Here is a 13,894-nt window from a genome sequence, read left to right on the forward strand (position 1 = left end):
TTCCTACCATCCCTTTCCCCATTTGCAAGTTTTTATCTCTGCCTCCTTAAGCCTGTAGGGCTTGAAGGTACACAACTTCCTCTGCTGAATACTTCTTAATCCCTTCCACCTCTGTGGTAGTGGAAGCTAGACAAGCTGCAGCTCTTCATCTTGTTCAGTTACGCTATGCCTTCACCAAGGTGGACTCTTCTCAGAGCGGCCACAGTTTGCAAAAGAAGATTGGTGTGTTGATGGCACTTGAAAAGCTGTGTGAGAGGTTGTCTGGGAGGTTGAATATAAGGCAGCACCTTGCAAAGCCACGTGGAGTCAGTAACCAGGTTACCCCGTCGTAGACATTCTTTGAGTCTTTAAGCAAAAGTTCATCACTTGTTCTTTGCTAATTACTATGCAGATAAAGATAATTACATGGTTGCCAGCAAAAGATTCACTAAAACAGTGTTGGGAGATCACTTCGTATGTCAAAAAAAGTGGTAAAACTGTGCCAGCAATGAAACAGAAATCTGTCTTCAGTGAAAACTCCCTTATTTTTGGGGTAGCATAAGAGAAGAAAGGTTGATTATTTTCGAATGATATCAGAGTTCATGCATCTGCTGGGAGCAGCAATCCACTTACTCCGTGTTGTATTGACGTCTCAAAGGGAAGTCTGTCCAAAGCATAGTAGTGTGAATGTATGTGAGACTGTTGCTATCTAGCGTGCATTCAGCAAAATCTAAAATTTACCGTTCTAAGATGAGAGAAATAATATCAGGGTGCATACTCTTACAGTACTAAATTTCAAGTAGTCAAAGCACAGTCCGTTTTTTTTAATGACCTCTTCAGCTACAGGACTGTTTGTTTTCTTTTCCTAATAAGTGTTGTAGTGTGAAGAATAGGGGAGATAGTGTTAGGGGAAAAAAAAGTCCAAAAAAAAAAAATAGAACGGTATTTAAGATATGAGGAACTTGGGAAAAGGATCTTGTGATGAGTGTTTGGTATGAGGAAACTTTGAAATATAAGGTAAAGCAGGGATGAGGAAAGGTCTCTGTGAGAAATTGGAAGATATAAAAGTTTTAAGGGAAAGGTCTATTGATACCACAAGACAGGCTTAGCTCCAGGAGAAGAATCAGAGGTGGCCCTCAAGTACAAGAGGAGAGGTTTCTTTCTTATTGCTGAGATTTGCTGACATGAATGTAGTGAAGTCAGTTAGTTGAACAGCTCTGAAGGATGGAGTCCTCTGTCCACAAGCAGATATGTAAGGTAAGAGCAGTAACAAAATTGTCTCTTATTCACTTTAGTATACCTCAGCCTTGTTTTGAAGAGGCTGTATTTGGCTATGAGATTGCCATCCACTCTCTGTTGTTGTTATTTCTTCTTTGATTTCTTTATTGGGACAGTTGATAAGACCAATTTTATCATATGGGTGGCTAGCCAGATGTATTGACAACCCGTATGACACGTTTTAGTTCTGCCTGTCTGCACCAGGTTTGAATCTGCGCAGTACACCTAATATGCCTTCATAAATGGGGAGACCGGCATACTGTGCCTCTTCTTGTTGAGGGCTTGAAGATGCATTACAGTTAAATGTATATTATACAGTGATGGGAATTTCTGGCACTGTTTAAGTTGGTAGTAATAAATGTGGATATCCTACCTGAATATACTCTGGGTGTGTGTTTTACAACCTAAAGTCACTTAATCGGGTCATGACTTGGAACTACATGAGGGAAGCTGCAGGAGGAAGCGTTACGGCTGGTACAACTGGCTTTGCCTGCTCTTCACTTTCAGTATGTGACTGGTGGAAAGTTTTGGGAAGACACTATGGAGGACTGCTTATGGTAAGGCACTGCTTAGGGTGTGACATAGAAAAATAAAAGACCGTGGCTACTCCTTCCTTTTGAAAGTCTGGAGGGTTCTCCATTTTGCTTAAGAGCAATAAGCTTCCCTCAGGTGGTTAAATTCCAAGTTGGCTAATTACATTTTTGCTCCCCTCTAATTTTGTCCATCTTGTAACTGCATTCTCCCTGCTGGATTCCACAGCTACTTGTTTTGGGGTTTTGGCTGTTTGTTTTGTTCTGCTATTCTGTTTGTGAAACAGTTGGAATACAGGCTGCCTGCGGCTGTATTTCAGATGACAATTGAACAAATGACTACTAATCAGTAGAGATGTTGCTCAAATAACTATTTATCCATGTCTCTGTGTTTTTATTGCCTGAATTCTCACCTGTCCCCTGTGATGTTTGAAGACAGCAAATGAGTCCCTATGTTCAGTTGAATGCTGTGAAGACGAGTGTGAAAGACAATGTTTGCACTGAAGCAGAGCCAATGAAATGTGTCCTGAAAATGCTCAAAATAATGCTTCCTTGTATTCTTCAGTGCCATCTCTTGGGACAGTTACCCATTAGAGATTTATAGGCCAAGTACATTCTCTTAATAGGCACCAATTTACAAGCATTTGTTTCTTTTTTTTCCTTCATTTCAGGAGCAAGGCAAGATTGGTGTAGTCTTCAATATTGGCACAGTGGACATCTCTATTAAAGAAGAAAGCACACCTGTAAATGATGGCAAATACCATGTGGTACGCTTTACCAGGAATGGTGGCAATGCCACGCTTCAGGTTGACAGCTGGCCAGTGAATGAACACTACCCAACAGGTACATACTTTTTTCTCTTTGTTTTACTCTTTCTGCCTATCCATATATTTATATAAAAAAATGTTTGATAACTGGGTACTATATAAATCTTTGTTGCTTCATCTCAAGAGTAAATTGATGAGCCTGGCGGCATGCATTCTGTCTGTTGGAAAACAAAGTATGGTCCTTTACATAGGAAGAGAAAACATGCCAACTGTGTGGTATGATGCACATAGATCCTATTATTTCAGAGGTCTCTGAGTGAATCCTGGTTCTGCAGAGAGTCACAAACTGATTCAACAACAAACTTGGTTTTGCTACTTGTGATATTTTCTAACTGTTTAAGGGAGAAAAGTTTTGAATACACCTTACAAAAAGGAGAGGTGACTCTAGCCACCCCAGACACTGTCTGTCATAGATACAGAGTTGAATTATAAGTAATGTGGAAAATTAAGTTGCAAGTATTTGACCAGACTTTATGCTTGCCTCATAGTCTTTCATCACTTGAATTTTACTTTTAGGTTTGCAGATATAAACAATCTAGCCAAAGCTGTCAACTCTTAGTTGACTTTAGGTCAAAAAGCAGTGGAACGACTCAGTATCTCTTTAGAAATCATCACTCTAAATCCATCAGGAATAGTGAACAACTGGCTCTTGAATCACTGTCCCGTGTTTTGTCCCACCACTGGCAAATCACAACCTTGTGGTGTTATACGTCAACATGCTAAAAGGTCAAACACGTCCCAAGTGAAAAACAGAATGCTGTAAGTGATGTTGACAGTGCATCAGATAGCTAAGGCTTGGTGATGTGGGTGGTTGCAAAACACAGGAGGAGCACAAGGAAAGAATTCCAAGGTTAACCACATTCTTCTTTTTCACGTGTTATTGTCTAAGATAAAGCCTTGATCTTCTTGTCAGTTTCCAGTATTAAGTTTAAGCAACTCCCGGTTCTTCCTTTCGAGGTTGGACATGACTGACCCAGGACAAAGGAAGAATTCTGTGAAAAACATGAGACAATTTGCTAGTTGTGTAGGGGTGGCCCATAAGCCACTTAGCCTCAAATTATGAGAAATATCCTAATTGTTTATGTAATGTTATGCTAATAAATTACTCCAAGGGGATAATTTAATCTCTTCCATTCAGTCAGAAATTACGCAAGAAAATTTTAATATAAGTGATCTGTCCTGTGGTGATCTCTACCACGTATTCAGTGTGACACTTTGTCAGTGTTTCGGTGATGTATATGCAAAAGAGTACCTTTTAATAATTATCCTTATTTCTGTGAAATAATTGCTTTCCAAGAACGCCATAAGAGACATGCTGAGTAAGATTCTGGGTCTGTTATCCATTGGTTAGAGGGGGAAGCATGGTTAGGAGAGGCCCAAACTAAGCATCTTTCTTCTTCTCCTTTCATCAATTATTTTGCGGTAAAATACCTCTGATCCAGTTGACAGCCAATTATTGTCAGTAAAAACCCCATGAATAAATTTTCTTCTTCTGTTACTTGCTGTAGTAAGTCCCTGGTGTAAAGAAACAAAATATTCAGCTCATTGCCTTAGAGATTTTTATTTTTTTTAAAGGGCAAATAAATCACACTCGGAGAATATTTCAGTACCCTCTGCTTCTGTCTAGGCTAAAGATATCCCTGTGTTTTCATTAGAAGATGTATGGGTTTATAGAATTGGCATTAATCTTATGTTCTGGGTTAGTACTGAGTATATGCAGTTGGGCCCCAAGGGAAAAGGACACCTTTATATTCCAGATACCTTTTCCTTTCCATGCATGTATTTCAATTTCTGGCTATTTGTAGGTGATGAAGTTTTCAGCCTATCCCTCTGAAAATAAGTCTTATGGGATCATACTTGCTGTGTGTGTGCATGTGTCTCCCTAATTTTTTCCAGTTTCTTTCAAACTGATTTTTTAGCTGAATTTAAAAGCGGGGTAAAAATTAAAAAAAAAAAAAAAGAATTTAAAAATTCTATGCGGCTAGGGAAAATAACCAAGGGAGGAGGACAATCTTCGAGCCCTCCCAAAGGAAAGGACTGTGGCTTGATCGCAATTCATGTTAAATACCAGAATATCCATATAATAAAGAGGCATTATGAATGCCTCAGATTCAGGAAAAGCTTCAACGAGAAAAGCCGATAAGTACAGGAAACCAATCCTTATTGGTTCCATTTTCTGAGGAATTAATGGTTTAAAAGAAAACCAAACAGGAGCTTTTGAAATGAATAATTTGTTGTCTTTCACAGACCAAACTTGCACTAGTGTTTCTCATAGTGAGTGCAAGACCAAACTGGTCTTTAGCAGAGTTTCAACTCTGTAAAAAACTTTGTGGTTGGGTTGACCCAGGCTAATCCAGCGTCATTCAGCTGGAGACTGCTGCAACTGCAGTTGCTTTCAGACTTGTGTCATAATAGCGAAGAAAACTTGTATTTTATACGTAGGATTACTTCAATTCTGGAAACACAATTAATTGTAGTGTTTAAAAACATCGTATTTGTAGCACATGCATGTTTGCGCATGCTATGTTGTCTGTAATGTGAAGAATTTCATGTGTGCGTGATTTCCTGCACAGTAGTGCAGCCTAATGTTTGCAGATTTTGCAAACTAGCAAACTTTGTCATGCAATCTTCAGGCAGCAGGGCTGCATTCTGAATGGCATTTCCATCCTCCTCTCTGAGTTTTATTACCTGTAGAAGGATTATGCATTAGACTCATAATTACTTGCTCAATTGAAAGTACAAATAAAAGTAGGATATTCATTAAATGAGCAAAGAGAGAGAATATTGGCTTTCCTTAAAACACAGTCTTCAGTTAAACTGAAATTAAATGAAACTAGCCCAATGGGACTGAAAGACTCCAAAGCTGTATTTTTGCAACTTCATACAAAAGACAAGGAAGTGGAAGGAAAACGGAAAAACAACAAACTTACAATTCAGGCACTGACATTTTGGTTTTTATAGCATCCAATTACATCTCAGTCACCTGCGACGTGAGCTTTATGCTTGCTTGTGAGGAAAAAGGTTAGAGAGAAATTGTAAAGGATGGAATTAAACTGGAGCGAAGATTGGCTAAGCTTTGGGACTGAAATAATCCCAATCATTAGGGATGATCTTTCACCATTTATACCATTGCAGACCTGCCGGAGTTTCTCTTACTGGGCAGTAAGCCTCTGAGCAGCAGCCCGGTGCAGGTATCTGAGACAAAGCTCCTGGCAAATGGCAGCACCAGCGTGGGGACTGCTATCTGCAATTCAGCTGCTGCGATTTAGTTCAGCCAAAATTATTGAGCCATTTATGATTTATTTGCATTAGTTTTGCCCTTTCTGCTCTCCCTCAAGTACACAATAAGGAGACGGGCTGTACTGATAGTCACTTCCTTGATCCTTAATTCATGACGTTGATTATCGCAACGGATTTCGCAGTCGGGATATACACTTTTTGCTAACAAATACGTCTGAATTTCTATGCCCTAAAGTGCAGTTTTTCATGACTGCCTTCCTTCTGTTGTCTCACACGCCTGCACCCTGTGGTGTACACCCCAAATAACGGATTGTACTTGGTCATTGTTATTTTCTTGCTTTTACGTTCTTGCTGAAAGCCTTCTCTATATCTAAATTAATGTTTTTGGTGGTGAAGTAGGAGACATTTTGGACCAAGTGTAGGTAAGATAGGAAAGCTGGTTCAGGTAGATGAAGCCTCTGATGTGTTTTGTTTCAGATTACAGTAAACTCATCAAATTTGAGGCACTTTGCAGTAGGACAGAAGGACTTAAATTAGGAATACCGAGGTTGGGAAGGAGTTAGCAATTCTCAGAAGGGTTAAAAACAAATATTCTGTCTTGACATAGAAGTCAGATGCCTCAGTCCCAAAGTTTTCATAATTTCTGAGGAGACCTTTTCTTTCTCTCTCCATTGTCTTTGCTTGCAAAGAAATACTTGTGTGTTGCCAGATTTGTAGTCTATATCGAAACAAGTATAATATTCCTGTTCATTCATCCACGCACTGACCACATTTTCTGCAGTAGAAAAAGAAACAAAACTAGGTGAAGTGAAGCTGTAAAGCAAGAGTATCAGTGCACTAAAATAAAGTCTAATTGGAGTAATATTTTAAAGGAGACAATTAAAGAAAGGGAGGTGAGAGGCAGGAAGAGGTTGTCATTTAAAGAAATACATGATTTAGCAAGAAAGCTGTAGCCTGGATTTTATTTCTGCGTTTTAAAAATAAGAAATAGGACAGTATTAAACAACTGGATCCTTATCAGGATTCATTAGTTCATCCACCCAATGCAGATTTTATGTTTTTCCCCTTTATCATTCTCTTGAGTGATCTCTCAGCCTTCTTTTAGGAGTCTCTGTCCTTTCAAATGACATTAATTTGCAGTTCTATTGGCACTGAATAAAAGAAAAAAGATTTCATCCTCTGTACCCCTACTTCATTCTCTCTCTCAAGTTCACGTTTTTGAGGAATTTGGATTTTAGGAAGCTGGACAGTTAGCTCTCGACAGCAGAACTCCAGGGACTTTGTGACTGCTCTGGCAAGTACTGTGGCCCAATAAGTGTGTATCTATAAAATAAAAAGTTGGTTCTGGGACCCTGGTGTCTGTCCTGGCGTTTCCCTTCAGAGTAGCTCCAGTCCCTGCGACTGAATGCCCCTGAACAGTTGGGGCATATCTTCTGGTTTAATTTCATTTGAAAGGAATCCAGTTTGTATTCCCTGAGAGCATTTCTGTATGTGAACCAAAGTGTAGCAAGTGGAGAGAGTTGGTGGTACACCTCAGAGGCATGCTCCTCAGTCAAATCAAAATGCTGATGTAGATGGATCTTACCATAGTATACAGCTGGAGGTGGACAGAGGAGCTCATTCTTTCATTACTCCTTGGCATACTCATGTTGCTTAAATAGTCAAATTTCTGATTTCTACTCTCTCTCATTTTCAACTGGTTCACTTTACTAATGCCATTAACCATGTAACTGGGCCAGGAAAAAAGTCCACATGGGAGTGGACATGATCATTCAGGATACAGGGAAAGATAAGATGACTTCCTTTATCAGCAAGATTGGTTTATGCCAGTGTAAAGTCTTCACTGAACTACATCTTTAGAAGTCTATGTGAGACAAAGTCATTCTTTCTCACCCGCTGTTACCTGAAACAAAATGCTTTCCAGAGCCACAGATTTAAGTGAAGTTGTCTAGATTGTCCTACACATCTAAAATGTGAAAGGCATGAAGTCTCTCTTGCTTCAATATATTTTTTATTTATTTGGTGGGAAGATCTGAAATTGCTTGGTGAGTACCTGGGCAGGTGATGCGAGACAGCTGAAATTATATGCATCTATATATTACAGATTTAATACATACTGTATGTCCCATCTGTTTTAACTGCAGAGAAGGAATTATGATGGTGGAAACGTGTAATACTTATGTTGATCTTCCCCTTTTAATACAATTGAATGGTATGCATTGTTCCATCTTATCCTTCTTTTACTAAGTCTTCCGTGACTAAAGGGGTACAAATTGAAATGGGGGGAGGGCGTTGTATTGCTGTTGGAAACCATTGGATACTTTAACAAAGTGCTGAGTATTTCTCAACACTGCCCTGCTTGCGTGCTCTTTTGATTGTACTAAATTAGAATATTGGTTGCAGCCCAATAAGATCCAAAGTATCTAGATCCTAATTTTTTTTTCTTTAATACCCACCCAAAACTATTGTAGGTATTTTAAAAATGCGGTAATACAGTAAGCCAAACAGAACTTAAGTCAACATCAGGGATTTTACAGGGGTTTAGGGGTCAGAGAAAAGAGCATGGAGCTGTTTTGAGAAAAGGGGACTGAACTGCAAATATGGACTGGGAAGGGCATTTAACAAGTAAGGAAACTGATTTTTTTTTTAAATATCAAGTGTTGTATGACACCCCATGACCCATGAGGTTGTAAGTTTCTGTGAAAAACAAAGAAGACTTCATTTTCAGATACATAGGTTTCCACAGCTCCAGCTGTCTTTAAATTGAGTTTTGGTGCTTAGTATCTCTAAAAATGGTTATACCCATCTCTACAAATCAAATTCCCTGAGTTTTCCGTAATTGCAACTACTGAACTAGAGTTCATAGTCTGCTTTGAAACAGGTCATTTCTTGTCCTACTCAAGCCATTTATCACCTTTCCCCTGATATTTTCAATCTCCGTCCACAAGTGGCACAATCTTTTTGTTCAATGAAGTCCATTTCCCACCTCTACTGGAGGGACTTTGAGGAGGGTGTTGTTTCCTTTCTTTTCTTTTCTTCATTCTTTTTGGTTTTATTATTTAGTTTTTATCAGCAACGTTTTCTTTCTCTCCCTCTGTGGTTTCCCAGCCATGAGATAAATAGCCTTGTATCTTACAAGCTAAATACAATTACTGCTATCAAAACTGGAGTCTTTCTCTTCCTGTAAATGTCTCTTGGAAGCTGATAAGCTGTTCAAGGCAAACTGCAGGCTTCTGCCTAATCCTGAGATTAAACATAACCACCCAGAAGACAGCAAGAGATAATTGGGGGAGCTGGGGGGAGGCAGGCAGGAGAGGAAGAGAGGAGGAGAAAGTGAGATCCTCTCCTGAGATATTAAGAGGACATACACAAGGCTCAAGGTTATTTGTAAAGGAATTACACAAAACACACAAGAGCTTGCTATGATGAGGAATTTCCTCAGATAATTCAGCGATTGTTGTAGTTGTTAAAGACAAAATTTAGCAGGGATTTGTTTGATGTAAAGCATAGACGGGAGCTGTAGAAAACAGCTCCCAGCCATGACTGCTGATTTTTATATATTAGTCCCCATCTTGTCCTTGAAACAGGAGGTCTCACGAGGTTGCATCCAGATTCTCTTTGCATGCTGGCTTGGGTTCATCTCACTGGCTTTATGCTGAATATAGGGAGACAGTAGATTTCCTAAAAGTAAAGCAGGGGACTGAGCCACCTTTTCTGTGTGCTGTGTTTTGCTACCTGCTGACCATCTGAACGAGGGTAACTTCGCCCTCCTGTTTGTGAAACAGAGAGAACACTAATATTCTAGGAAGAGTGCTTAATTACAGAGGAATAGTATAACATCTCTCTTCGATTATAACCAAGGCAGGATTACTGAAGACAGATAGTTTTTATGACTCTGTCCAATACAGTTGAAAAAAGCAGCCTTATTTCTGGAAAGATAAGTTGTTCTTGGTTTTTTATCGGTGACGTTTTCATTTTCTCCCTCTGTAATTTTTTAAGGTCTTGTATTTCTGAAACCTTGTCTGTATTTTTTACCTGTTATCAATTGGCCTAATAACGGGATATTACCTCTCACAACTTTGTTTTATTTAATTTATAATGCATTACTCAGAAAGGAGAAGAAACTTACGGATGATTTAATAGTAGCATCTCTGGAGGATTTAAGAGAAGACTGCATATCCTTTCTTCAGCTGACATGCACTCCGATATTGGAAATATGCAATATTGTAATTATTAGTTCCCATGAGCTCAGTAAGGCAGGGTCTAATGTTGATTGGGACATTAACAAGGAAAACTCAAAAGCAGAACTAACTGGGACATCCGACTCATTGCAGCGCGTTCGTCCTTTCTAACTTTGTACTTATCCCTGCACAGTACCCCTGCATGTGCATGTTATACTACTTCAGTGATTTCCACGTTTGGTAACTGAGCCTTATTAGAGGAAATAACTTGTTCTCTGTGCTTTTCAGAGCCGGACTCCTCCTCCCTCAAATTTCCTCTGTCTCTTCCAGAGTGATTTTGACATCTCCTCATTCCCTCTTCTTTCCAGCCCAACCCCCCAACTTTGGTTTCTGCCTTCTTGTCCCCCTTTGGCTCTCCCTTCACTCCTTCACACTCAAGGCTATTATCGTTTCCTTCTCACTGCTACTAAAACCAAGGTAATAGTAAGAAACTTGGCTGAAGCTGCCTCCATGAAGAGGCGCATGGATCTTTTACTTGACTACTTGGAGTCATTAATAAGTCCCGTTGCTTGATGTGCAAGCTGAAGGGATTTCTTTGCGGTACTGCCAGATCCCACTGTGGTCTTAATATTTTCCTATCCAAATGCCCTTATGAGCGGGTAATGAGTTAGGAACAAGAGCACTGAATTTTGATTAGCCTTGTGGGCTGAATATGATCCCCAGGGTTCTTGTCATACACTTGTTTGTGGGTTTTGATTTTTCATATTGTACTCATTTTGTGGGACTTAAATGAGCTTTCGGATGCTTCCTATCAGCATGAATTGAAGATGGCATGTAAAGTGCCTTTGACAGATTTACCGCATTTCATAATGAGTCTAAAACATATAAAAAGACAGGGTTAATAAAACAGCATTGGAAAAGCACATTTTGAAGATAGTACTGTGACATATGTTGAAAGATCTGCCAAGAGGGATGATTAAAGCATGACAAGTTGATGAAATCCAGAGTTGATTGTAGCTTGTCACTGCCGGGCCATAACATCTATAATATATTTATAAGTTTTGAAAACAGATAAATATGGCTACACGATATGAACACTCAGTTTTGGTCCCCTGTATCCACTGAGATATAAACGTACACACATTAAGTCACCAACAGACAAACGTACTTTGGAATTTGTGCAGAAACACCCATGTTGACGCATGTGTGTTCACACTGGATGATAGGATAGGATCTGACATGATGAATAATTTACATAAATGTTGCCACTATGCTCACAGTTTAGCTTCTGTGTACTTCGTGTTTTGCTTTCCCACAGGAAGTATGATGCTGTGGTTCGTTTCCACTTTGCCTCTGTCCCCAAACAACATGGAAGTGCTGTAGGGCTCGTCTGTCTTCAGAATTCTGTCTTTGAGGACAGAGGAGAGGAAATACATAGAGAAAAAGAACAAAGTGACTATATTGTGACTTCCAGTACTTATCCCTCCTATCAAAGTTTCAGTTTTCAAAACTGATCCAAGCTTGTACAACACTCTGCACTCAGTCTACACGAGTTGCAGTCTTATCTTCACCAAACACCTCAAGCCCATGTGAGTGGTAATCTATCAAGCACCAGCATTTCTGTCAGCTTGGCATTAAGAAAGAGGGAGATGCATGGTTTTTTTTATGAAGACATGTAAGGTGAGCAGGCAGAACAAACAGTACAACGTTATTTAACAGCAGTAAGTTTGAAAGAAGTTTTCCTAAGGAAATGTACATGCAGAATAATCTCTTCATGCAAGTAGCCCTGACCATCTAATTCCCAGCTAGGATTGTACGGATAGTCCTTGAGCTGCGGGAAAAGGGGGAGAAGGAATAAGAAGCATTCTTATCTAGCAGTCTCTATTACTGCTACGTAACAGTCACATAAAAGGTTGTTCTAACATGCAAATATATGCCACAGAGGTAATATTAGTTTTAATTTAGCTGGAATATTTTATCTTGTTTATAGCCTGGATAAAAAAGCAAAAACTACTGAAATCAGAAAGTACTGACAGTTTGAGGAAAACTTATTGTTGGTGCTGTCCAAAAGAACAGAGATACGTATTATATTGCCACATGCTGTTAATTGAATTGGTGTAACATCAGTCTTACATCTTCCTGAATCAGACTGGATGTCCGGTCTGTCAAGTCTACAGGCAGATACTAAATATGCCAGAAGGAAATTTGCTTTAATGGTCAAAATGACACTTCTGACTAATGGTCCTGGATATAGGATGGTTTCTATTCTGTCCTCCCAGAGCCTCTTTATCTACCTAATTAGCTTCTTGAGCTGGAGAGGAGCCAAGTGTCTGATGTTTCAGAGAATTACAGTAACCCACCATGGCAACAACAAAAATATGCCCCAAAAGATGTCCTTCTAAAAGAATTTATCCTACTGTTATGCTTAGTTTGTGACCTGAAATATGAGGTCACATAAGCTGTACGTGTTCGTATCATGTCTACACTCATTACATTTGTATTACTCCATTGGAAAGCAAATGCTTTCTTTTTTCCCTCATTAATTTATCCAGGGAGACATGATCACGTGGAAATACTCCCACTCCCTCTCCAGCTGGAATTTGATAGAAGTTACTCTGCTGTGTTCTGAGCACATTGTTAAGCCAAAATTTAAACAAGACAATTTAGACAAAACAAAGAAAACAAAACCTAGGCAGTTTAGTTTACTTTTTCTCCATTTCTCTGTTTCTTTGTCCATTGATGATCTTGATTCTTGAATCTCAGTTCTTTTGTCTTAGCTTAGTCCTACAGACCAGGGTTATTTGTAAGATAAATTCTTGCAGCACAGAGTGAGTGCTTATAAAAAGTCATGTGAACCGTTGACAATGGTGGTATGGCATGTAGCATAACTCAGGAGAAGATGAGTTTTACACTTCCCCAATCCTAGGCTTGCTCTACGTCAAATGATGACTTAAAGTATGCCAAGATATAGAATCTGTAGGGCACTAACGCATCATTCTACCTAGTTGTTCTCACCCTTCTTGCACCTGATATAAGAACCCTGGGCTGAAGGATTTTCCTAAATATTTCAATTACGTTCTTATACTCCCTACGGGCCTTTGAGTCCCTGTCCCTGAGATACTGTGGTACAAAAATGTGTATTGCATTCACAGAGGGATCCAAGCCATGGTTTTCTTCCTTGTATCGCTTTGACATCCAGCATGCTTCTTGCTAAAATCATCACCATGCCATTTTCAAGGAACTGTAATTACATACTGAGATGTAGGTATATCCTGATAGCTTGGTCTTGCTAACAATTCCAGGCTAAAGTGTACAGCTGCTCATGTAAGCATGATTATTTTAACTGAATGCTCAGATCTTACGAGTTGTTCTCATCTGTTTGCGTCCACTGGTCCATGACTGAATGAATGCCCAGGTACCAAGCATAAACAACATCATCAAAAATTTCTGATCAATTTCTCCTTTGCTGGAATAAGATGAATTATTATGGGTTCAGTCATCTGATGATATGTATAAGGTAGCTGTATAGTGTAGTGCGGAGAAAGATGGAGAAATACTTCCTAAATGGAGAATCAGGCTAAGTAAGATTGCTGGAAAGTAAGACTCCTGCTAGACAGCACAGTGCAGTGAACTCCTAGACATTTATATAGTTACTTTGCTCTCCTGGGTTAGTTCTGTTTCAGTTTTCTTGGCCAAATTGAGTTGTTATAATACATTCTCTTTCTTCTCTCCCTCTGTCCCCGTCTCTCTCTCTCATACATACACACACACAGCGAGAGCGAGCAAACAAACATCTGGCTTGAGGGATCAGAGGCTTGAACAACATCTTTGTGCTTTTCTGATCTTATTGCCTGCAGAA

The 13,894-nt window shown here is 39.4% G+C and overlaps 1 protein-coding gene across 7 annotated transcripts in view; it reads left to right on the forward strand.

The window, feature by feature from the left end:
- The window catches only part of NRXN3 (neurexin 3), a gene marked incomplete at both ends in the record, with an annotated part of 989,746 nt that overhangs the window by 848,649 nt on the left and 127,203 nt on the right, over positions 1–13,894 (forward strand). For all 7 annotated transcript variants that reach the window (XM_082484857.1, XM_082484858.1, XM_082484860.1 and 4 more), the window contains one exon: positions 2,459–2,630. In XM_082484857.1, coding sequence (XP_082340983.1) covers positions 2,459–2,630 — 172 coding nt within the window. The remainder of the gene's footprint in view (positions 1–2,458; positions 2,631–13,894) is intronic.

This window comes from Vanellus vanellus (assembly GCF_965231255.1).
Source record: "Vanellus vanellus genome assembly, chromosome: 6".
Lineage (NCBI taxonomy): Eukaryota > Metazoa > Chordata > Aves > Charadriiformes > Charadriidae > Vanellus > Vanellus vanellus.